Source organism: Lampris incognitus, chromosome 14, assembly GCF_029633865.1.
Source record: "Lampris incognitus isolate fLamInc1 chromosome 14, fLamInc1.hap2, whole genome shotgun sequence".
NCBI classification, from domain to species: domain Eukaryota; kingdom Metazoa; phylum Chordata; class Actinopteri; order Lampriformes; family Lampridae; genus Lampris; species Lampris incognitus.
Window position 1 is genome coordinate 49,650,310 of NC_079224.1, and position 22,148 is coordinate 49,672,457.

The 22,148-nt window shown below is 47.2% G+C and overlaps 1 protein-coding gene across 1 annotated transcript; it reads left to right on the forward strand.

Annotated features, from left to right (window-relative positions):
* Positions 1 to 1,170: 1,170 nt before the first annotated feature.
* Positions 1,171 to 9,074, forward strand: tmub1 (transmembrane and ubiquitin-like domain containing 1). The gene is made up of 3 exons (XM_056293384.1): positions 1,171 to 1,237; positions 6,493 to 7,041; positions 8,087 to 9,074. Exons 2-3 carry the CDS (start codon positions 6,539 to 6,541, stop codon positions 8,436 to 8,438), a joined length of 855 nt encoding a protein of 284 aa, XP_056149359.1. The 5' UTR covers positions 1,171 to 1,237; positions 6,493 to 6,538; the 3' UTR covers positions 8,439 to 9,074.
* Positions 9,075 to 22,148: the final 13,074 nt, after the last annotated feature.

Genomic DNA, 22,148 nt, shown 5'->3' on the forward strand with positions numbered 1-22,148 from the left:
TTAAACCAAGTCTCAGACATGCTGTTGCAGTGCGTTAAGCCAAGTCTCGGACATGCTGTTGCAGTGCGTTAAGCCAAGTCTCGGACATGCTGTTGCAGTGCGTTAAGCCAAGTCTCAGACATGCTGTTGCAGTGAACTGCGTTAAGCCAAGTCTCAGACATGCTGTTGCAGTGAACTGCGTTAAGCCACGTCTCGGACATGCTGCTGCAGTGAACTGCGTTAAGCCAAGTCTCGGAGATGCCGTTGCACTGAACTGCGTTAAGCCAAGTCTCGGACATGCTGTTGCAGTGCGTTAAGCCAAGTCTCAGACATGCTGTTGCAGTGAACTGCGTTAAGCCAAGTCTCGGACATGCTGCTGCAGTGAACTGCGTTAAGCCAAGTCTCGGAGATGCCGTTGCACTGAACTGCGTTAAGCCAAGTCTCAGACATGCTGTTGCAGTGCGTTAAGCCAAGTCTCAGACATGCTGTTGCAGTGAACTGCGTTAAACCAAGTCTCGGACATGCTGTTGCAGTGCGTTAAACCAAGTCTCGGACATGCTGCTGCAGTGCGTTAAACCAAGTCTCGGGATCTTTGGAAGGTTTGAATCCCGGCTCCTACTGTTGAAATGCATGACTGGTATTGCTCCATTCATTTTTGAATTCCTGTTCAACTGTTCCTCAGTGTAGTATTCACAGCGGAACTGTTCTCAGGATCAGTGTCATTCTCCATGTCATGTCCTTTATGTTCAGGGAGTTCGGAGGGTTCCGGTCCAACCGTGTGATGTTCTGACATCAGTTCGGGTTGATTCATATCCGGTTGGAGATGAGTGACATGTGCGTCAGGTGTTGCCCTATGCCGTTCTCCAGGGTCGTCATCTGATACTTGTCCGGCTCTGCAGGGTCCTGGGTGGCCGGCACGGTGGCTCCCTCTGGCGATCCGGTCGGTTTTAGGACGGGCCGGTTCGTGGTTCGGTTCGTGGTCCGCTGCTGGTTTGCTGCTTCGGGCTGCGAGCTTGTTAACGAGGGGAGGCACCGCCGTGTGTTTCAGATGAAGCGTGGCTCCGTTAAACCTTACCGCGGGAATTTATTTTCAACGTGTTGCCATAGAAACGCTTGTTTTCGAGGGAGTCGTTAAAACAACTACGTTTCCCAGAAGTTGAATATGACGACATCCGGTCCGATGAGCAACCCGGAAGTGCGGCGCGGCGGACTCGTCAGCTAGTTCCAGTAAACTACTATGTGGTCCCTTACCCCAGCAGTAAGTACCCGAACCTGCCGGTTCTTTTTCAGTACCTCGGAGCTTGCGCCCCTCTCGCGCCTCCGCGCGCCCTGCGGTGTCCTACGTCGTCCTGTTCGCCTCAGCGAATCGCAAAAACAAACGCAGTTGTCCGAGCAGCGGATTACAGACACCCCGACGTCCGTGGCGCGCCTGAAGCCCGCTAGCCCGCCCGCTGCCCGGCTGCCGGGTCCTCCCACCTGCTGGCTCCCATGATCCCTCTACGAGGGACGGCGGCGCTCAGGTCGGTGACGGGGCTGGACAACCGACAGATGGCAGTTGCCCCCCGCTGGTGTCTTTCCGGAGTCACGCGGCGCTAGTCTGACCGCGGCACGCGGGACCGGGGGTCGTTGTACAGCTGTTTGGGGTCGTGGTTGTGTACTGGAGGACTGTGCTGCAGTCTTGCTGTGGCGGACTCGGTCTAGTGGGAGTCTGCATGGGGGACAGAGCCTGACCTCATGGCGGCCTGTCAGTCTGAAGACCTTTTCATGGCGTTACGGTCACGTGGGCTGACAGTCGCGTGGCTTGTCAGCTAGAACTGTCAGATCCTCGGCTCCGATCCGCCTTGTGTATGACGAGCCCTTCTGCACCAGCAGGGCGCTGAGTTTCCTGTCGCCTGAGCTCGGAGGCGCTGAGGCAGCGTGCTCGCTGTTTCTCCAGTCTCTCTCTCTCTCTCTCTCTCTCTCGTGTCCTGCTCTGAGACCTGATGGTCTGCTTGAAACGGAGACAGATTTGACCTGAGACCTCCTGGTCTGATTCTCAGACAGGCTGCTAACTCATTTGTGACGAGGAATAACTCATTTCTTTAAACACCATGTCTGACAGCCCCAGCCACCCGGCTGAGGGTACAAAGGGTCCGGCAGATGAAGACGGACACGGGGCATGTCTACTGCACTGCTCTGGATGTGGAGGGAAGCCTGGTGGAGTCGGGACCGGTGCCATGTCCTCTTTTAAACCGTCCCCGGTCTGTGGTTCAGTGTCAAACCAGTGGAAGTGGTTGAGCGGCAGACGGGAGAGTTGCCTGCTTCTTTTGGTCTCCTTCTAAATGTCAGACCACCACCACCAGTACCTCCTCATGATGTCATCGATGACATCACAACTGTCGGTCTATGCATGCCAGTCTGCATTACCAATAACCAAACCTCTACATATGTCTGTCGCCTCTGGTTGTGGCTGGGTTTTAAACAACTGAAATTGTTGTCTCTGGCTTGGTCGGGCGTCCCTACAGAATCAGTTGGCTGTGTCTGCAGGTGGGAAGCCAGACGTGGGTACGTGTCCAGGTCGCTGCACTAGCGCCTCCTCTGGTCGGTCAGGGCACCTGTTCAGGGGGAAGAGGGAACTGGGGGGAATAGTGTGATCCTCCCATGCACTATGGCCCCCTGGTGAAACTCTTCACCGTCAGGTGAAGAGCGGCTGGTGACTCCACATGTATGGGAGGAGGCATGTGGTAGTCTGCAGCCCTCCCTGGATCAGCAGAGGGGGGTGGAGCAGCAACCGGCACAGCTCGGAAGAGTGGGGTAATTGGCCAAGTACAATTGGGGAGAAAAAAAGGGGGGGGTCCAAAATAAAAGAAGAAAAGATGGACAATGGGTGACATGTCTGGTGAGTATGCAGGCCATGGAAGAACTGGGACACTTTGAGCTGCCAAAACTTGTGTAGAGATCTTGGCAACGTGAGGCCGCGCGTTGTCTTGCTGAAACACGAGGTTATGGCGGCGGATAAATGGCTCCACAATGGGCCTCAGGATCTCAGCACGGTGTCCCTGTGCATTCAAATGACCATCGATAAAATGCACTTGTGTTCGTTGTCCATAGGGTCTACCGGCCCCTTCCGTAAGCCCACTGCCACAATGGGCAAGTCTGTTTACAGAGCTGACATGAGTTCAGCCACGCGACCCCTCGCACTGTCTGCCATCTTACTAGTACAGCTGAACCCGGGATTCATCTGTGAAGAGGACATTTGACATGCGTATTTTCCAAACACCGCGTCTCAGCTTCTTTTAAACCCCAAAAGTTGGTCCGCCCCAAGGATCAGGTCCCCCAGCACAAACAAAGCACTATAGTGTAGCTGTTAAGTGCCAGGAGGGTTGCAGAGACTTGTACATCAGGGCCAAGAGGATGGCACAACACAGGACAGCTAACACATCAGACCAGGACTCCACAGTCTACACCATCTACAGGCCAGGACCCCTAGGTCTACACCATCTGCAGGCCAGGACTCCACAGTCTCCACCATCTACAGACCAGGACTCCACAGTCTCCACCATCTACAGACCAGGACTCCACAGTCTCCACCATCTACAGGCCAAGATCCCTAGGTCTCCACCATCTACAGACCAGGACTCCACAGTCTCCACCATCTACAGGCCAGTGGCCACTCATTCAGGGATGAGGATGTGACCATCCTTGATAGGGAGGAACGCTGGTCTCCATGTGAACCATCTGTGTGAAGAGGGAACCATCCCTGAACCGGGGGGTTCTGGAACATGTGTTGTTTCTATATGACAAAACTTCTCCACAGGCAAAGAACTGCTTCATTTTCATTTCAGACAGTTCTGGTACAACACACAACCTGCCCCAACATGCCACTGTCTCTCTGTAGTTAGAGTAGTCCGTCCGTCCAGCCATCCACCCATCCATCCATCCATCCACCCATCCATCCATCCACCCATCCATCCACCCATCCATCCATCCATCCATCCATCCAAACCACTTATCCTGCTCTCAGGGACATGGGGATGCTGGAGCCTATCCCAGCAGTCATTGGGTGGAAGGCGGGGAGACACCCTGGACAGGCCGGCAGGCCATCACACAGGGCCCACACACACAGGGCCCACACACACACACACACACACACACACACACACACACACACACACACACACACACACACACACGCACACACGGATCCAGATCCAGTAAGTCATGTTTCCAAAAAGTAATACTCAAGTAAAATACAGATACTCTAAAAAAGTACTTAAGTACAGTACTCAAGAAAATGTACTTGGTTACTGTCCAGCCCTGCTACTACATGATTACTGTGTAGTTTCTACCACATGATTACTGTGTAGTTTCTACCACATGATTACTGTAGTTTCTACCACATGATTACTGTGTAGTTTCTACCACATGATTACTGTGTAGTTTCTACCACATGATTACTGTGTAGTTTCTACCACATGATTACTGTGTAGTTTCTACCACATGATTACTGTGTAGTTTCTACCACATGATTACTGTGTAGTTTCTACCACATGATTACTGTGTAGTTTCTACTACATGATTACTGTGTAGTTTCTACCACATGATTACTGTGTAGTTTCTACCACATGATTACTGTGTAGTTTCTACCACATGATTACTGTGTAGTTTCTACTACATGATTACTGTAGTTTCTACTACATGATTACTGTGTAGTTTCTACCACATGATTACTGTGTAGTTTCTACTACATGATTACTGTGTAGTTTCTACTACATGATTACTGTAGTTTCTACCACATGATTACTGTGTAGTTTCTACTACATGATTACTGTAGTTTCTACCACATGATTACTGTGTAGTTTCTACTACATGATTACTGTGTAGTTTCTACTACATGATTACAGTGTAGTTTCTACTACATGATTACTGTGTAGTTTCTACTACATGATTACTGTAGTTTCTACCACATGATTACTGTGTAGTTTCTACCACATGATTACAGTGTAGTTTCTACCACATGATTACTGTGTAGTTTCTACCACATGATTACTGTGTAGTTTCTACCACATGATTACTGTGTAGTTTCTACCACATGATTACAGTGTAGTTTGTACAGTGCTGTTCCCATGGCCATGTTTCTACTGGGTTTCTACTGGGTTTCTACTGGGTTTCTACTGGGTTTCTACTGGGTTTCTAGTGGGTGCTTGCTCTCTCAAGCTCAGTTTTGGATGGAGAGCAGAGTCATGGTGTCAGTGGTAACTGAATGCTGACCTGCCGACTGCAGCCAGCATGGCGTTGGGCCACACACGTTCTGCGTTTCCTGCGTTTCGGCGGTTCATCTCTAAGTCTTGCTTCTGCTGAAGCAAGACTTAGAGATGTTCTTTTTAATTTAATTCCGTTGAATTTGAACATTTGTTTGGGAAGGGACCATGTACATTAGTCAACATTTGAATGAGTGTAAATGTCCCCGTCCATCTGTGATGGCCTGGCTCCTGTCCAGCGTGTCTCCCCGCCTGCCGCCCGGTGACTGCTGGGATGGGCTCCAGCATCCCGCCACCCTGAGAGCAGGGTAAGCGGTGTGGAGGATGGATGATGGGTGGATGATGGGTGGATGATGGATGGGTGACGGATGGAAAAGCAGTTCATATTAGACATGTTGGACATGGGTCCACCTGTAGGACGCTGCACATCCACAGGCTGACGGGCCGAACCTTGTTATTCGGTAGCTTCGTTAGCTCGAGGCTGCACGTTAACGACCTCTGTTCCCATCTTTCCATATCCTCCTGGATGCCGCCCGAGTCGGGTAATGGCAGGAAACGCTGGTTTTGTGCGTGTTTGCACTCATCTGTCCCTGCTAGTCCCCGTACTGCGGGCCCGCCCGCCCGCCGGTGTAGGCCCGCCGGCGTAGGCCCGCCGGCGTAGGCCCGTCCTGCACGGTTGTGCGTGTGTGATGAGGGACCTTCTGGTTGCGGTGAGTCAGAAGCTGTGAGGAAGCTGTTTGCTAGGGCAGGTGGGTGCTAGCGCCTTAGCTGGTTTGTCGCCAGGTCAGCGCCGCAGAAGAGAAGGTGGGCCTGGCGGGGAGCCGCACGGTACCGAGCGCACCCTTCCAGTATCTGTTTGGTTTTTAAAGGGGTTTTTTCCATTTTCCCCTTTATTGGATAGACGACAGTGAGGTGGCAGGCAGAGAGCGATGCAACACAGGTCACTGGCTGGAACCGAACCAGGGCCGGTGCCGTGACGTGGCACGACCGCCGGGCCACCGGGGCAGTGTGTGTAATGTTGTCTTCACATGAGCGACATGCTACGGCAGTACTGGTGTTATATTGTAACAGTAGTGTCAGTAGTGTCAGTAGTGTCAGTAGTGACCGGTTGCATTTTGTACTTCTCGTGTGTGTGTGTGTGTGTGTGTGTGTGTACGGACGGGCCAGACGCCCAGTACTTAGACCTGTCCTTAGACCTGTCCTTAGACCTGTCCTTAGACCTGTCCTTAGACCTGTCCTTAGACCTGTCCTTCTCATCTGTGTGCTTCTCTAGGTGGGTGTCTCTGCGTTGGCGTAGAGTGCAGACAGACGGGCAGGCCATGGCTCTCATCGAGGGCGTTGGAGACGAGGTCACCCTGCTGTTGGGGGTGCTCCTCCTCCTGCTAGTTCTCCTTCTGGCCTGGGCCTCCACTCACACCAGTGAGCCGTCAGACCAGCTCTTCAACCCGCCCCCTGCTCCCGACCCCGCCTCCTCGCTCCCCTCCACCTCTTCCTCCTCCCACCAGACCCCGCCCCCCAGCACTGGGACTGACAGCGACCGTTCAGAGCCTCTGACCCCGCCCCCGGCTCAGAGCAAACAGGGAGAGGCGGAGCCAAGTGGGGAGTTAGGGGGTGATGTGGGAGGACAGGAAGGGGGTCAGGGAGTGTTTGGAGGAGATGGAGTCAGACACAGGGAGGGGGCTGCCTCCTCTTCCTCCTCCTTGCTGTCTGAGAGAGGGAGGGTGGAGCCACAGAGGAACATGGTGCTCCGCTTAAAGTTTCTCAACGACACAGAGAGGACCGCCCACGTCAAACCACATGACACCATCGGATACATCAAACGGTAAACTCCTCCCTGTCCCGCCTCCTGCTGCTCCTCTGGACAAACTCGTCCAAGTTTACCCTCAGCTCAGCTCCTCTATCTCCTTCCTTCCTCTTCCTTCTCCTTTCTTTCTTCTCCTCCTGTCCTCTGACTTGTCCTGTTTTTCTTCATGTGTGTCTGTCTTTTAGCTTATTTGGTACAGTTACCCTCAGTCCAGCAGGCCTGTAGCTTCAGGAATAATGATAATGATAATAATAATGATAATGATAACGATAATAATAATGATAACGATAATAATAATAATGATAATGATAATAATAACAATGATAATAATGATAACAATGATAATAACAATAATGATAATAATAATAATGATATCAATAATAATGATAATAATGATAACGATAATAATAATAATGATAATAATAATGATAATGATAATAATAACAATGATAATAATGATAATAACAATAATGATAATAATAATAATGATATCAATAATAATGATAATAATAATACTGATAACGATAATAATGATAATGATAATAATAACAATGATAATAATAATAACAATAATGATAATGATATCAATAATAATGATAATAATAATAATGATGATGATAATAACATATAGCAAAAGTAATGATAATCATCATGCAGCTAGAAAAGCGCTATATAAAATGCAACTTGATTGATTGATTGATTGATTGATTTTGCTCCTCTTCCATGGAGAAGATGTATTATTAAGGTTGGCTGTGAACAGCCATTCGTAAGCATCTGATGATGCAACGATCTCCTTGAAAGACCTCACCATTCCACCTTTCATTTCAATCTGGAACAATCTAGAACTGGAATATTTAAAAGTGCATTCGGATTTTCAAAAAACTGAATCCATCGGACCACAATGCAGTAGAATGTTTCAGTTTGTCTCAGTCCAGCAGCAGGTCAGCCTTGGATTGGGAGTTGCTTTTGTTTTCACCTGGAAGTTGTTTTTGATGGTGACTGATGGTTAAGGTCTGGACAGCACTATGATTTCCTTTGACCTCTGACCTCTACCCTCCTACAGGACCTACTTTGAGGGTCAGGAGCAGCAGGTCCGCCTCATCTACCAGGGCCAGCTGCTGCAGGACGACAGCCAAACCCTGGCGTCTCTCAACCTGACCGATAACTGCGTTCTGCACTGCCACATCTCCCAGCATGCAACACGCAGCAGCCCAGCTGGCGTTCGCCCACCAGACCAGGTGCAGGTGGCACTGAACGTGGGCAGCCTGATGGTTCCTCTCTTCATGCTGATGCTGTCGGTTCTGTGGTACTGCCAGATCCAGTACCGCCAGTTCTTCACGGCCCCGGCCACCGCCTCCCTGGTTGGCGTCACCATTTTCTTTAGCCTGGTGGCATTCGGGGTCTACCGCCGCTAAAGCCCCTCCCATTTTCTCTCTGAGCCACACCCCCAACGTAGCTAGGCTGCTTCCTGATAGCCTAAACGTTTCATAAGTTTCTGTTTGTTGAAATGCGTGCCATCGGGGGGCATAAGTGAAAGGGTCTCTGTCCTCCAGTGACCTTTCACCAGTCTGCCATATTCTGCTGCCAGTCTGACCAAGCCGTGCCCTGCACTGGTCTGCAGACAGACTCAACTTTAACCTCTAACCTCTGACCTGTGAGCCAGCCTCCGTCTGCTGGCTGAGCTCATCCTGTGCAGGGAGAAACCTGTATGGGGCAGGCTTTCTCTTTTCTTCAGTTTCTTTGACTTGTGTTGTCCATGTGAAGCGGCACAGCTGCAGAGGAGCTGTCTGTGTCTTCCTGTCTGTAGCGTTGAATCATGGTGCCTGCTTCTCTCTGTCGTGTGGGTACAGAAGGGACTCCAGCGTGGAACTGGTAGGGGAGGGTAGATATCCCCCACATCCCCGCACAGCTAGCCTGGACCTGTCTGTTGACCTGTCTGTCTGCCTGTCTTCCTGCCTGTCTGTCGGTCTGTCTGTCTGTCTGTCTGGTCAGGGTGGAGGCTGGGATGTGGAGGATGAAATCATTGGTGTAAAATATGGCTTTTGAAGAAAAAGAAATTATATTAAATCATTCTTTTATTTATTCTGCTGCGTCTTGTTGGTGTTTATTCAGCAGCGTGGTCAGGTACTGCTGGGGGGAAGTTTGGGTTGTCGGCTGGTGAACTTAGTGCTTTTATTTTTTTGTGAAGCTGTAATTGTTTAACCACATCTTCATGGAAAGACCCACACCTTGATTTTGTAACTGAAATATTACTTTCACCCTATTGAGACAACCCAGAACCGATTGTATTGGTGTATGAAAGTTGTGTGTCTTTCCATCTAGCTTCCTGTGTTGAATTCCACCACAGCACGAGTGATCTTAATGGAGCAGATAAAAGATAGCCCCTCAGGTCTGGTGGTGCCATGCCTGCCCTCTCCCGAGGCAGCTAAAGGTTGAGTGTTTTATTGGAGGTCTCTTTTTGTTCCATATGAACCTAGAAATGTTTTTGTCCCAGTCTCTAACCTGGTTAGCATGGAGGTAAAGAAATGTGTTTGTCCAAGTCTCTAACCTGGTTAACAGGGAGGTAAAGAAATGTGTTTGTCCCAGTCTCTAACCTGGTTAGCATGGAGGTAAAGAAATGTGTTTGTCCCAGTCTCTAACCTGGTTAGCGTGGAGGTAAGGAAATGTGTTTGTCCCAGTCTCTAACCTGGTTAACAGGGAGGTAAAGAAATGTGTTTGTCCAAGTCTCTAACCTGGTTAACAGGGAGGTAAAGAAATGTGTTTGTCACAGTCATGGAGGTAAAGAAATGTATTTGTCCCAGTCTCTAACCTGGTTAGCATGGAGGTAAGTAAATGTGTTTGTCCCAGTCTCTAACCTGGTTAGCATGGAGGTAAAGAAATGTGTTTGTCCCAGTCTCTAACCTGGTTAGCATGGAGGTAAGGAAATGTGTTTGTCCCAGTCTCTAACCTGGTTAGCATGGAGGTAAGTAAATGTGTTTGTCCCAGTCTCTAACCTGGTTAGCAGGGAGATAAGGAAATGTGTTTGTCCCAGTCTCCAACCTGGTTAGCATGGAGGTAAAGAAATGTGTTTGTCCCAGTCTCTAACCTGGTTAGCATGGAGGTAAAGAAATGTGTTTGTCCCAGTCTCTAACCTGGTTAACAGGGAGGTAAAGAAATGTGTTTGTCCCAGTCTCTAACCTGGTTAGCATGGAGGTAAAGAAATGTGTTTGTCCCAGTCTCTAACCTGGTTAGCAGGGAGGTAAAGAAATGTGTTTGTCCCAGTCTCTAACCTGGTTAGCAGGGAGGTAAAGAAATGTGTTTGTCCCAGTCTCTAACCTGGTTAGCAGGGAGGTAAAGAAATGTGTTTGTCCCAGTCTCTAACCTGGTTAGCATGGAGGTAAAGAAATGTGTTTGTCCCAGTCTCTAACCTGGTTAGCAGGGAGGTAAAGAAATGTGTTTGTCACAGTCTCTAACCTGGTTAACAGGGAGGTAAAGAAATGTGTTTGTCCCAGTCTCTAACCTGGTTAGCAGGGAGGTAAAGAAATGTGTTTGTCACAGTCTCTAACCTGGTTAGCATGGAGGTAAAGAAATGTGTTTGTCCCAGTCTCTAACCTGGTTAGCATGGAGGTAAAGAAATGTGTTTGTCCCAGTCTCTAACCTGGTTAGCATGGAGGTAAAGAAATGTGTTTGTCCCAGTCTCTAACCTGGTTAGCATGGAGGTAAAGAAATGTGTTTGTCCCAGTCTCTAACCTGGTTAGCATGGAGGTAAAGAAATGTGTTTGTCCCAGTCTCTAACCTGGTTAGCATGGAGGTAAGTAAATGTGTTTGTCCCAGTCTCTAACCTGGTTAGCATGGAGGTAAAGAAATGTGTTTGTCCCAGTCTCTAACCTGGTTAGCATGGAGGTAAAGAAATGTGTTTGTCCCAGTCTCTAACCTGGTTAACAGGGAGGTAAAGAAATGTGTTTGTCCCAGTCTCTAACCTGGTTAGCAGGGAGGTAAAGAAATGTGTTTGTCCCAGTCTCTAACCTGGATAGCAGGGAGGTAAGGAAATGTGTTTGTCCCAGTCTCTAACCTGGTTAGCATGGAGGTAAAGAAATGTGTTTGTCCCAGTCTCTAACCTGGTTAGCAGGGAGGTAAAGAAATGTGTTTGTCCCAGTCTCTAACCTGGTTAGCATGGAGGTAAAGAAATGTGTTTGTCCCAGTCTCTAACCTGGTTAGCAGGGAGGTAAAGAAATGTGTTTGTCACAGTCTCTAACCTGGTTAACAGGGAGGTAAAGAAATGTGTTTGTCCCAGTCTCTAACCTGGTTAGCAGGGAGGTAAAGAAATGTGTTTGTCACAGTCTCTAACCTGGTTAGCATGGAGGTAAAGAAATGTGTTTGTCCCAGTCTCCAACCTGGTTAGCATGGAGGTAAAGAAATGTGTTTGTCCCAGTCTCTAACCTGGTTAGCATGGAGGTAAAGAAATGTGTTTGTCCCAGTCTCTAACCTGGTTAGCATGGAGGTAAAGAAATGTGTTTGTCCCAGTCTCTAACCTGGTTAGCATGGAGGTAAAGAAATGGGTTTGTCCCAGTCTCTAACCTGGTTAGCATGGAGGTAAAGAAATGTGTTTGTCCCAGTCTCTAACCTGGTTAGCATGGAGGTAAAGAAATGTGTTTGTCCCAGTCTCTAACCTGGTTAGCAGGGAGGTAAAGAAATGTGTTTGTCCCAGTCTCTAACCTGGTTAGCATGGAGGTAAAGAAATGTGTTTGTCCCAGTCTCTAACCTGGTTAGCAGGGAGGTAAAGAAATGTGTTTGTCCCAGTCTCTAACCTGGTTAGCAGGGAGGTAAAGAAATGTGTTTGTCACAGTCTCTAACCTGGTTAACAGGGAGGTAAAGAAATGTGTTTGTCCCAGTCTCTAACCTGGTTAGAAGGGAGGTAAAGAAATGTGTTTGTCACAGTCTCCAACCTGGTTAGCAGGGAGGTAAAGAAATGTGTTTGTCCCCGTCTCTAACCTGGTTAGAAGGGAGGTAAAGAAATGTGTTTGTCCCAGTCTCTAACCTGGTTAGCATGGAGGTAAAGAAATGTGTTTGTCCCAGTCTCTAACCTGGTTAGCATGGAGGTAAAGAAATATGTTTGTCCCAGTCTCTAACCTGGTTAGCATGGAGGTAAAGAAATGTGTTTGTCCCAGTCTCTAACCTTGTTAGCATGGAGGTAAAGAAATGTGTTTGTCCCAGTCTCTAACCTGGTTAGCAGGGAGGTAAAGAAATGTGTTTGTCCCAGTCTCTAACCTGGTTAGCAGGGAGGTAAAGAAATGTGTTTGTCACAGTCTCTAACCTGGTTAACAGGGAGGTAAAGAAATGTGTTTGTCACAGTCTCTAACCTGGTTAGAAGGGAGGTAAAGAAATGTGTTTGTCCCAGTCTCTAACCTGGTTAGCAGGGAGGTAAAGAAAGGTGTTTGTCCCAGTCTCTAACCTGGTTAGCAGGGAGGTAAAGAAATGTGTTTGTCCCAGTCTCTAACCTGGTTAGCAGGGAGGTAAAGAAATGTGTTTGTCCCAGTCTCTAACCTTGTTAGCATGGAGGTAAAGAAATGTGTTTGTCCCAGTCTCTAACCTGGTTAGCAGGGAGGTAAAGAAATGTGTTTGTCCCAGTCTCTAACCTGGTTAGCAGGGAGGTAAAGAAATGTGTTTGTCCCAGTCTCTAACCTGGTTAGCATGGAGGTAAAGAAATGTGTTTGTCCCAGTCTCTAACCTGGTTAGCATGGAGGTAAAGAAATGTGTTTGTCCCAGTCTCTAACCTGGTTAGCATGGAGGTAAAGAAATGTGTTTGTCCCAGTCTCTAACCTTGTTAGCAGGGAGGTAAAGAAATGTGTTTGTCCCAGTCTCTAACCTGGTTAACAGGGAGGTAAAGAAATGTGTTTGTCCCAGTCTCTAACCTGGTTAGCATGGAGGTAAAGAAATGTGTTTGTCCCAGTCTCTAACCTGGTTAGCATGGAGGTAAAGAAATGTGTTTGTCCCAGTCTCTAACCTGGTTAGCATGGAGGTAAAGAAATGTGTTTGTCACAGTCTCTAACCTGGTTAGCATGGAGGTAAAGAAATGTGTTTGTCACAGTCTCTAACCTGGTTAGCATGGAGGTAAATAAATGTGTTTGTCACAGTCTCTAACCTGGTTAGCATGGAGGTAAAGAAATGTGTTTGTCCCAGTCTCTAACCTGGTTAGCATGGAGGTAAAGAAATGTGTTTGTCCCAGTCTCTAACCTGGTTAGCATGGAGGTAAAGAAATGTGTTTGTCACAGTCTCTAACCTGGTTAGCATGGAGGTAAAGAAATGTGTTTGTCCCAGTCTCTAACCTGGTTAGCATGGAGGTAAAGAAATGTGTTTGTCCCAGTCTCTAACCTGGTTAACATGGAGGTAAAGAAATGTGTTTGTCCCAGTCTCTAACCTGGTTAGCAGGGAGGTAAAGAAATGTGTTTGTCACAGTCTCTAACCTGGTTAGCATGGAGGTAAAGAAATGTGTTTGTCCCAGTCTCTAACCTGGTTAGCATGGAGGTAAAGAAATGTGTTTGTCCCAGTCTCTAACCTGGTTAGCATGGAGGTAAAGAAATGTGTTTGTCCCAGTCTCTAACCTGGTTAGCAGGGAGGTAAAGAAATGTGTTTGTCCCAGTCTCTAACCTGGTTAGCAGGGAGGTAAAGAAATGTGTTTGTCACAGTCTCTAACCTGGTTAACAGGGAGGTAAAGAAATGTGTTTGTCCCAGTCTCTAACCTGGTTAGAAGGGAGGTAAAGAAATGTGTTTGTCCCAGTCTCTAACCTGGTTAGCAGGGAGGTAAAGAAATGTGTTTGTCCCATTCTCTAACCTTGTTAGCAGGGAGGTAAAGAAATGTGTTTGTCACAGTCTCTAACCTGGTTAGCAGGGAGGTAAAGAAATGTGTTTGTCCCCGTCTCTAACCTGGTTAGAAGGGAGGTAAAGAAATGTGTTTGTCCCAGTCTCTAACCTGGTTAGCATGGAGGTAAAGAAATGTGTTTGTCCCAGTCTCTAACCTGGTTAGCATGGAGGTAAAGAAATATGTTTGTCCCAGTCTCTAACCTGGTTAGCATGGAGGTAAAGAAATGTGTTTGTCCCAGTCTCTAACCTTGTTAGCATGGAGGTAAAGAAATGTGTTTGTCCCAGTCTCTAACCTGGTTAGCAGGGAGGTAAAGAAATGTGTTTGTCCCAGTCTCTAACCTGGTTAGCAGGGAGGTAAAGAAAGGTGTTTGTCACAGTCTCTAACCTGGTTAACAGGGAGGTAAAGAAATGTGTTTGTCACAGTCTCTAACCTGGTTAGAAGGGAGGTAAAGAAATGTGTTTGTCCCAGTCTCTAACCTGGTTAGCAGGGAGGTAAAGAAAGGTGTTTGTCCCAGTCTCTAACCTGGTTAGCAGGGAGGTAAAGAAAGGTGTTTGTCCCAGTCTCTAACCTGGTTAGCAGGGAGGTAAAGAAATGTGTTTGTCCCAGTCTCTAACCTGGTTAGCAGGGAGGTAAAGAAATGTGTTTGTCACAGTCTCTAACCTGGTTAGCATGGAGGTAAAGAAATGTGTTTGTCCCAGTCTCTAACCTGGTTAGCATGGAGGTAAAGAAATGTGTTTGTCCCAGTCTCTAACCTGGTTAACATGGAGGTAAAGAAATGTGTTTGTCCCAGTCTCTAACCTGGTTAGCAGGGAGGTAAAGAAATGTGTTTGTCACAGTCTCTAACCTGGTTAGCATGGAGGTAAAGAAATGTGTTTGTCCCAGTCTCTAACCTGGTTAGCATGGAGGTAAAGAAATTTGTTTGTCACAGTCTCTAACCTGGTTAGCATGGAGGTAAAGAAATGTGTTTGTCCCAGTCTCTAACCTGGTTAGCAGGGAGGTAAAGAAATGTGTTTGTCCCAGTCTCCAACCTGGTTAGCATGGAGGTAAAGAAATGTGTTTGTCACAGTCTCTAACCTGGTTAGCAGGGAGGTAAAGAAATGTGTTTGTCCCAGTCTCTAACCTGGTTAGCATGGAGGTAAAAAAATGTGTTTGTCACAGTCTCTAACCTGGTTAGCAGGGAGGTAAAGAAATGTGTTTGTCACAGTCTCTAACCTGGTTAGCAGGGAGCTAAAGCGCTTTGAGGGGCTGCTGCAGCTAGAAGAGCATAGCAGCAAACTGCAAACTGTAGCTTGATTGATCGATCAATCGATTGATTGATTGATCAAAGCCACAGTCCTGAAGCTTGACAGCCAAACGAAGATCCTTTCATGTCGTGGTGATTGCATGGCAGGGTAAGTTATTTACGTTTGTGTGTCTTTTGTGTAACTGTTAACCCCAATTTAAGTGTTAGTTGTAGTGTTAGTGGTGTTGTTTTAACTCTTATCACCAGCGCACAACAAAAGGTGAACTGTGTAAAATACAGTTTTCCATTTGTAGTTAATAAAGAAATGTCTATTCTATTCTTTCCACATGTAGGATGGCCATGACCACATGAATCACATCACAGGAAGCGTGGGCAGCACCTCTGTTGAAGACCACTGGCCTGGCAGTAGAAACATGTTGGGTAGAAAACACCCGTCTGTATGTGGGAGTCAGTGACGTAGGTAAGATGTCAGACGAAATGACCTCTTGTTTGTATGACAGTTCACAGTGTCATTTAGAACATGCTTTTATACAAAGCGAGGTACATTTGAGAGGTAGCTGGCTCGTATAGCGTTAGGACTGCCCTAAATTCTCCCACACAACCCCCCTTCTCATGTCCCTACACTGGCTCCCAGTAGCTGCTCGCATCCAGTTTAAGACTCTTGGGCTAGCCTACAGGGCAGTGAAAGGAACAGCTCCTTCCTATCTCCAGACCATGGTCAAGCCCTACACCCCCGCCCGACCACTTGGCTCTGCTGCCTCGGGACGCCTGGTTGCCCCGTTGCTCAGAGGCCCCTGCTGCCGATCGACCCGGTCACGGCTCTTTTCTGTCCTGGCCCCACAGTGGTGGAATGAACTCCCCACTGATGTCAGGACAGCGGAGTCGCTGCCCATCTTTCAGCGCAGGATGAATTTCAACCCTACTACCTTGTTACCCGCTCTTAGCACTTATTGTATTCACTCATTTAAAAAAAAATCTCTTTCTTGCATTTTTACTTTGGCACTGGTTTTGCTCTTAGATGCTTGTTTAGAGAGAAGATGCACTTATGACCTCTGATGACTAGTAGTTCTCTTGATTTCCTACGTAAGTCGCTTTGGATAAAAGCGTCGGCTAAATGACTGTCATGTCTTACTGGAGACTCGTCCTAACTGGGGTTTGAACCCCCAATATTTTGGCAGGAAAGTTGGTGTTCTTATCTACTGAGCTATTCAGCTGCTATTGTTCTTTTTTTTTTTCTTAAATGTTCCCCCTTCTTCTCCCCAATTGTACTTGGCCAATTACCCCACTCTCCTGAGCTGTCCCGATCGCTGCTCCACCTCTGCTGATCCGGGGAGGGCTGCAGACTACCACATGCCTCCTCTGATACATGTGGAGTCACCAGCCGCTTCTTTTCACCTGACAGTGAGGAGTTTCACCAGGGGTACGTAGCACATGGGAGGATCAAGCTATCCACCCCCCCACCCCCCGAACAGGCTCCCCAACCGACCAGAGGAGGCACTAGTGCAACAACCAGGACACATACCCACATCCGGCTTCCCACCCGCAGACATGGCCAAATGTGTCTCTAGGGCCGCCCGACCAAGCCAGAGGTAACACAGGGATTCGACCCAGCGATCCCCATGTTGGTAGGCAACAGAACAGACTGCTACACTACCCGGATGCCCTCGCTATTGTTCTTTTCACTGAATTTTAGTGTCCACATAGCAAGCAAGATGAGGTTAATCTGCGCCTGTGTCCTGGAGACAAGGGTTCTGCCTTATAAATGATGGGGGTGGTGTTAGACTTATAAATGATGCGGGTGGTGTTAGACTTATAAATGATGGGGGTGGGGTTATACTTATAAATGATGGGGGTGGGGTTAGACTTATAAATGATGGAGGTGGTGTTAGACTTATAAATGATGGGGGTGGTGTTAGACTGGGCAGGAGACATGCTTACTGTTTCCAAGTTCAGCAACAGCTCCACATTGTGCATGCTGAGTATTGCAACTTGGTGGTGTGGCAATATATTGACATTTTTGTAGAAGGAATTTTGCCTGATATGGAATTTTGGGATGATGTTTTCCCAAAGTTGAATGTATTCAGAAACAGTATACTTCCAGAAGTGTTGGAACAGCAAGTTATAAAGTAACATGTTGACATGTAGTATGACTAAAGAACACTAGCTCACATCAGCTCAGGCACTAGGTAGTCAAATTTTGCAAATGAAAAACACATAACTAGCATGAGTATCTTTTTATGGCAGTCAGATGTTTATTGAGAAGATTAAATAACACAGCAAAGGTATTGGTGGTTTCTTATTTACAAGAATTAAAACATGTACAACTATAAATTGGATTATCCAAGGGAGTTGAATCGAGTGCAAACCAAGTCCAGTTGCACTCGATTCAACTCCCTTGGATAACCATGACCTGGATGAATGAGAACATTCACAGATATAAATTGGATTCAATTTCATGAAAGTCAGAACTTTTCAGACCTAGGGCTGAATTCAATCAAAGGTACTGCAGAGTATGTGATGATGATGATGATGATCAGATGAAGATTTAGTGTCAGCAAAACTAAAATTACTTGTTCAAATTTAGAAAGCACATACAAATAGCCACAGGTGATATGAGGCTCACAGTTGAGGGACCTGCATCAAAATTAGGACGTTCTGTGTTATCTCCGGCTTGGTCAGCCGTCCCTACAGGCACAATTGTCTGTGTCTGCGGGTGGGAAGCTGGGTGTGGGTATGTGTCCTGGTTGCTGCACTAGTGCCTCCTCTGGTTGGTCGGGGTGCCTGTTCGAGGGGGGGGGGACTCGGGGGAATAGCGTGATTCTCCCACACGCTACGTCCCCCTGGTGAAACTCCTCAGTGTCAGGTGAAAAGAAGCGGCTGGTGACTCCACATGTATGGGAGGAGGCATATGGTAGTCTGCAGCCCTCCTCAGATTGGCAGAGGGGGGTGGAGCAGTGACCGGGACGGCTCGGAAATGTGGGGTAATTGGCCAAGTACAATTTGGTTGAAAAAGGGAAAAAAACAAAACTAGGACGCTGGGGAGCCCGGTGTAAAACATTGTGTTGTCTTCGTCCCTCTGAAGACTTCAGGCTCCACTCTGTGTCCACTGCTATAGTCCTGACATCCCCCAGCTCTGCTGTGGTGTGCTTCATGGGTCAGTGCCACATGGGTCAGTGTGGACACAGTGGAATACTGTAAGTACCTGGGGGTATGTATGGACAATAAACTGGACTGGGCTAAGAACACTGATGCCCTCTACAAGAAGGGACAGAGCCGTCTCTACTTTTTGAGGAGGCTGAGGTCCTTCAACATCTGCCAGACAATGCTCAGGATGTGGTATGAGTCTGTGGTGGCCAGTGCTCTCCTGTTTGCTGTTGCGTGTTTGTGTGTTGGGGCAGCAGGTTGAGGGTAGCGGATGCAACAGGCTCAATAAACTGATCCGCAAGGCCGGTGACGTTGTGGGGGAGGAACTGGATTCTCTGGAGGCGGTTTCTGAGAGGGGGATGCTGTTGAAATTACGTGCCATCATGGACAATGTCTCCCACCCACTCCATGACATGCTGGTTGGGCACAGGAGTACTTTTAGTAATAGACTCATTCTGCCGAAAAGCACCACAGAGTGCCACAGGAGGTCATTCCTGCCTGTAGCCATCAAACTTTACAACTCCTCCCTCAGACTCAGAGGGTCAGACACTCTGAGTTAATGGTCATTGGACTGGCCCTGTCGGGTTTGTTTGTGCTGCTTGTTGTGTGCTGCGGTAGTGCAGTAAAGATAGGGTGTTATCCAAAGGAGTTGAATCAAGTGCAACTGGACTTGGTATATATCCGTGAAAAGTTGCACTTGATTCAACTCCTTTGGATAACCATGACCTGGATGAATGAGAACATTCACAGACATAGGGTGTTATGTGCACCATGCTTGTTGATATATTTTGTTCTTATTTCTATTTCTTATTTATCTTTTATTTCTATTTGTTTCTGTTTCTATTTTTGTATCTTATTAGTTTTTAGTTATTAGAGCGTGAGTGTCTGCAATAGAACCCAATTTCTCCTCAGGGATAAATAAAGTATTCTGATTCTGATTCAGAACTTCCTCCATCCGCTCCATGTCCTCCATGGTTAGGTCTGTCTGCCTCCTGCAGCTGCATACGATGCATGGCAGTAGGGAGAGGGATTGGTTTTCAAATTACTCTCCAGTTTGTTAATGATGTTAATTGTTGTCTAGTTATCTTCTTAGTTGTCAACATTCTTACCAAGCCTCAAGTTATCTGGTCCAATTTATTAGCAGATTCTTGTTTTGTTTTTTTTACACCCTTATTTAACCAGGTGAGTTCATTGAGAGCTTAATTACGTACATTTTGGAAGACTAGTTCAAAGTTTACATATATATTATTTGTCATCAGACTCACGTCTGCCTGATGCAACTATAATCTAAGACACTGGCTTAATACAATCCCTTTACCTTGTTGATCACACGACACCTCAGTGTTATGTGATCAGTGGGTTCTCAGCTGACTGCTGGAGCTTCAGCAAGGCCTCTGCACCTTCTGGGTTATAGACAAGATTTATACACCATACCTTCTCATGGCATCAGAGCCAGAGACAGAGAGGGAAACTGGAAATGAGAATGAAGACACGAGAGGCTCTGAAAATAAGAAAAGGAAGAAGAATGCATCAAATTGCTTGAGTGATTCCAAGCCAGTCACTGAGAACAGAGGAGACGTAGCTCATTGGGATGATAGCTGTGACAAGAGAAGATGGGATTTTCAAGGACCCACATGAGGTCGGAAAGTTTGTAGGGAGAAAACTGGGAGATGTACGATCTGATCAGGATAACTAGAAGTGGTTATTGTTGATTGTATATCACAGCGTCAGAGAGATAGGGCTCTTAAGATCAAGGTATTTAGAAGGTCTCTCTGTGTGACCCGCTTCCCTCTCGGATTAAGGGAGAGAAGAAGGGAGTGATGAGCGGTGCACCACTGTCAGTTGAGGCCCGAGTCGGTTCAGGATGTTGCAGGTGTGTGTGAGGCAAGAAGAATGACTAGATTCCAAGGAGGAGGGAAGGAGGACAGTAAGTGTGTGTGTTTGACTTTTGAAGGGGAATTGCCTGAAAGAGTGTGTCTGGATTCTGTGAGTTATAGGGGGTGAGGCCATATGAGAGAGCTCCTCTCAGGTGTTTTGCTGTCCAGAATATGGGCATGTTGCTGCAGTATGTACTGGAGTCAGAAGGTGTGGGAGATGTGGGGAGGACAACAGCAATATGGAAGATCATAAAGTTGAGAAAGCACAAGCAAAGTGCCGGCACTGCTGGGGAAATCATGATATGGGGTCAGCATGGTGTCCGAGAAGAATTAAGGAAGAGAAAATGAGCAAGATGAGAGTAGAAAAAAGATTGCCGTATGCTGAAGCAGCTAAAAGAACGGAGAGAAACAACGAGAATGATGTGAGACAAGAAGCTAAGGAGGACAAGTCACAAGTCAGTTAGGAAGCATGCTGAGTTTTGTTCTTGTAAGAACCAGATGACGTTTGTGGCATTTTTGGTAATGGTACTTATCTAGACTGCTGGAGCAGAAAGAACTTATAGGCTTGGCCTAATTGTAGATGCAGCAAGGGCATTTGTGGGTGTTGTTGGAGTTTCAGGAGAAGGTGTGCAGCAGCTGCTGGGAGAGGCTTTTCGTCCCTCACAAACCTGGGAAACAACTAGTTTGATCAGAACTAGAACTGGTTTGAGAAGACCTGAGGTTTTTTTTTTAAAGAAGACATTCTGATCCACTGTCCGTTCCACTTGGTGGCGGTAGTGCACCAAATCGTTTGCCAATAAAAGAAGGAGAAGAAATATTATATTCACAGTATTGTCTACAAGTTCCACATGGCACAGCTGTACATTGGTCAGGTTTACATATTTTAAAGTGTAGTACCACAACAGCACTGGTTGTTTTTTGCCACATGAACCTCAGAGATGCAGGAATTGTCTAGACAGACAGACACATGAATGAGGTCTTACTTAAATGAAATTAAGTGGTTCCCAAAGGTAAACAACCTCTGTAGCATACCGTTTTTTGTTTGTTTTGTTTGTTTGCCCCCCCCCCCCATTTATGTTGTGTGAATCTGAAGTAAAAGACTACATAGCAACATAAACACTGTCAGGGCCCACAGCACTCATCAAGAGTTTGGAACACCTTTATTTCACCTGAAAGACTTTTTTGTAAATGTGCATCATTGGGATGTTTGAGAATAATGTGATTTATTTTGCTGGCCCAGACAGTGATCAGAAAACAGTGTTTGTGTGTCCTGCTTCCTGCAGGCTCTGCTTACCTGTCCTGACACCCTGAGGACTTTCCTCTCTTGACAGGGTTTAGAGCATCTGAGAGTGTTTAGAGCATCTGACAGGGTTCAGAGCTTCTGACAGGGTTCAGAGCTTCTGACAGTGTTCAGAGCATCTGAGAGAGTTTGGAGCATCTGAGAGGGTTCAGAGCATCTGACAGGGTTTAGAACATCTGAGAGGGTTCAGAGCATCTGAGAGAGTTTGGAGCATCTGAGAGGGTTTAGAACATCTGAGAGGGTTCAGAACATCTGAGAGGGTTCAGAGCATCTGACAGGGTTTAGAACATCTCAGAGGGTTCAGAGCATCTGACAGGGTTTAGAACATCTGAGAGGGTTCAGAGCATCTGAGGGGGTTCAGAACATCTGAGAGGGTTCAGAGCTTCTGACAGGGTTTAGAACATCTGAGAGCGTTCAGAGCATCTGACAGGGTTTAGAACATCTGAGAGGGTTCAGAGCATCTGAGGGGGTTCAGAACATCTGAGAGGGTTCAGAGCTTCTGACAGGGTTTAGAACATCTGAGAGCGTTCAGAGCATCTGACAGGGTTTAGAACATCTGAGAGGGTTCAGAGCATCTGAGGGGGTTCAGAACATCTGAGAGGGTTCAGAGCATCTGACAGGGTTTAGAACATCTGAGAGGGTTCAGAGCATCTGACAGGGTTTAGAACATCTGAGAGGGTTCAGAGCATCTGAGAGGGTTCAGAGCATCTGAGAGGGTTT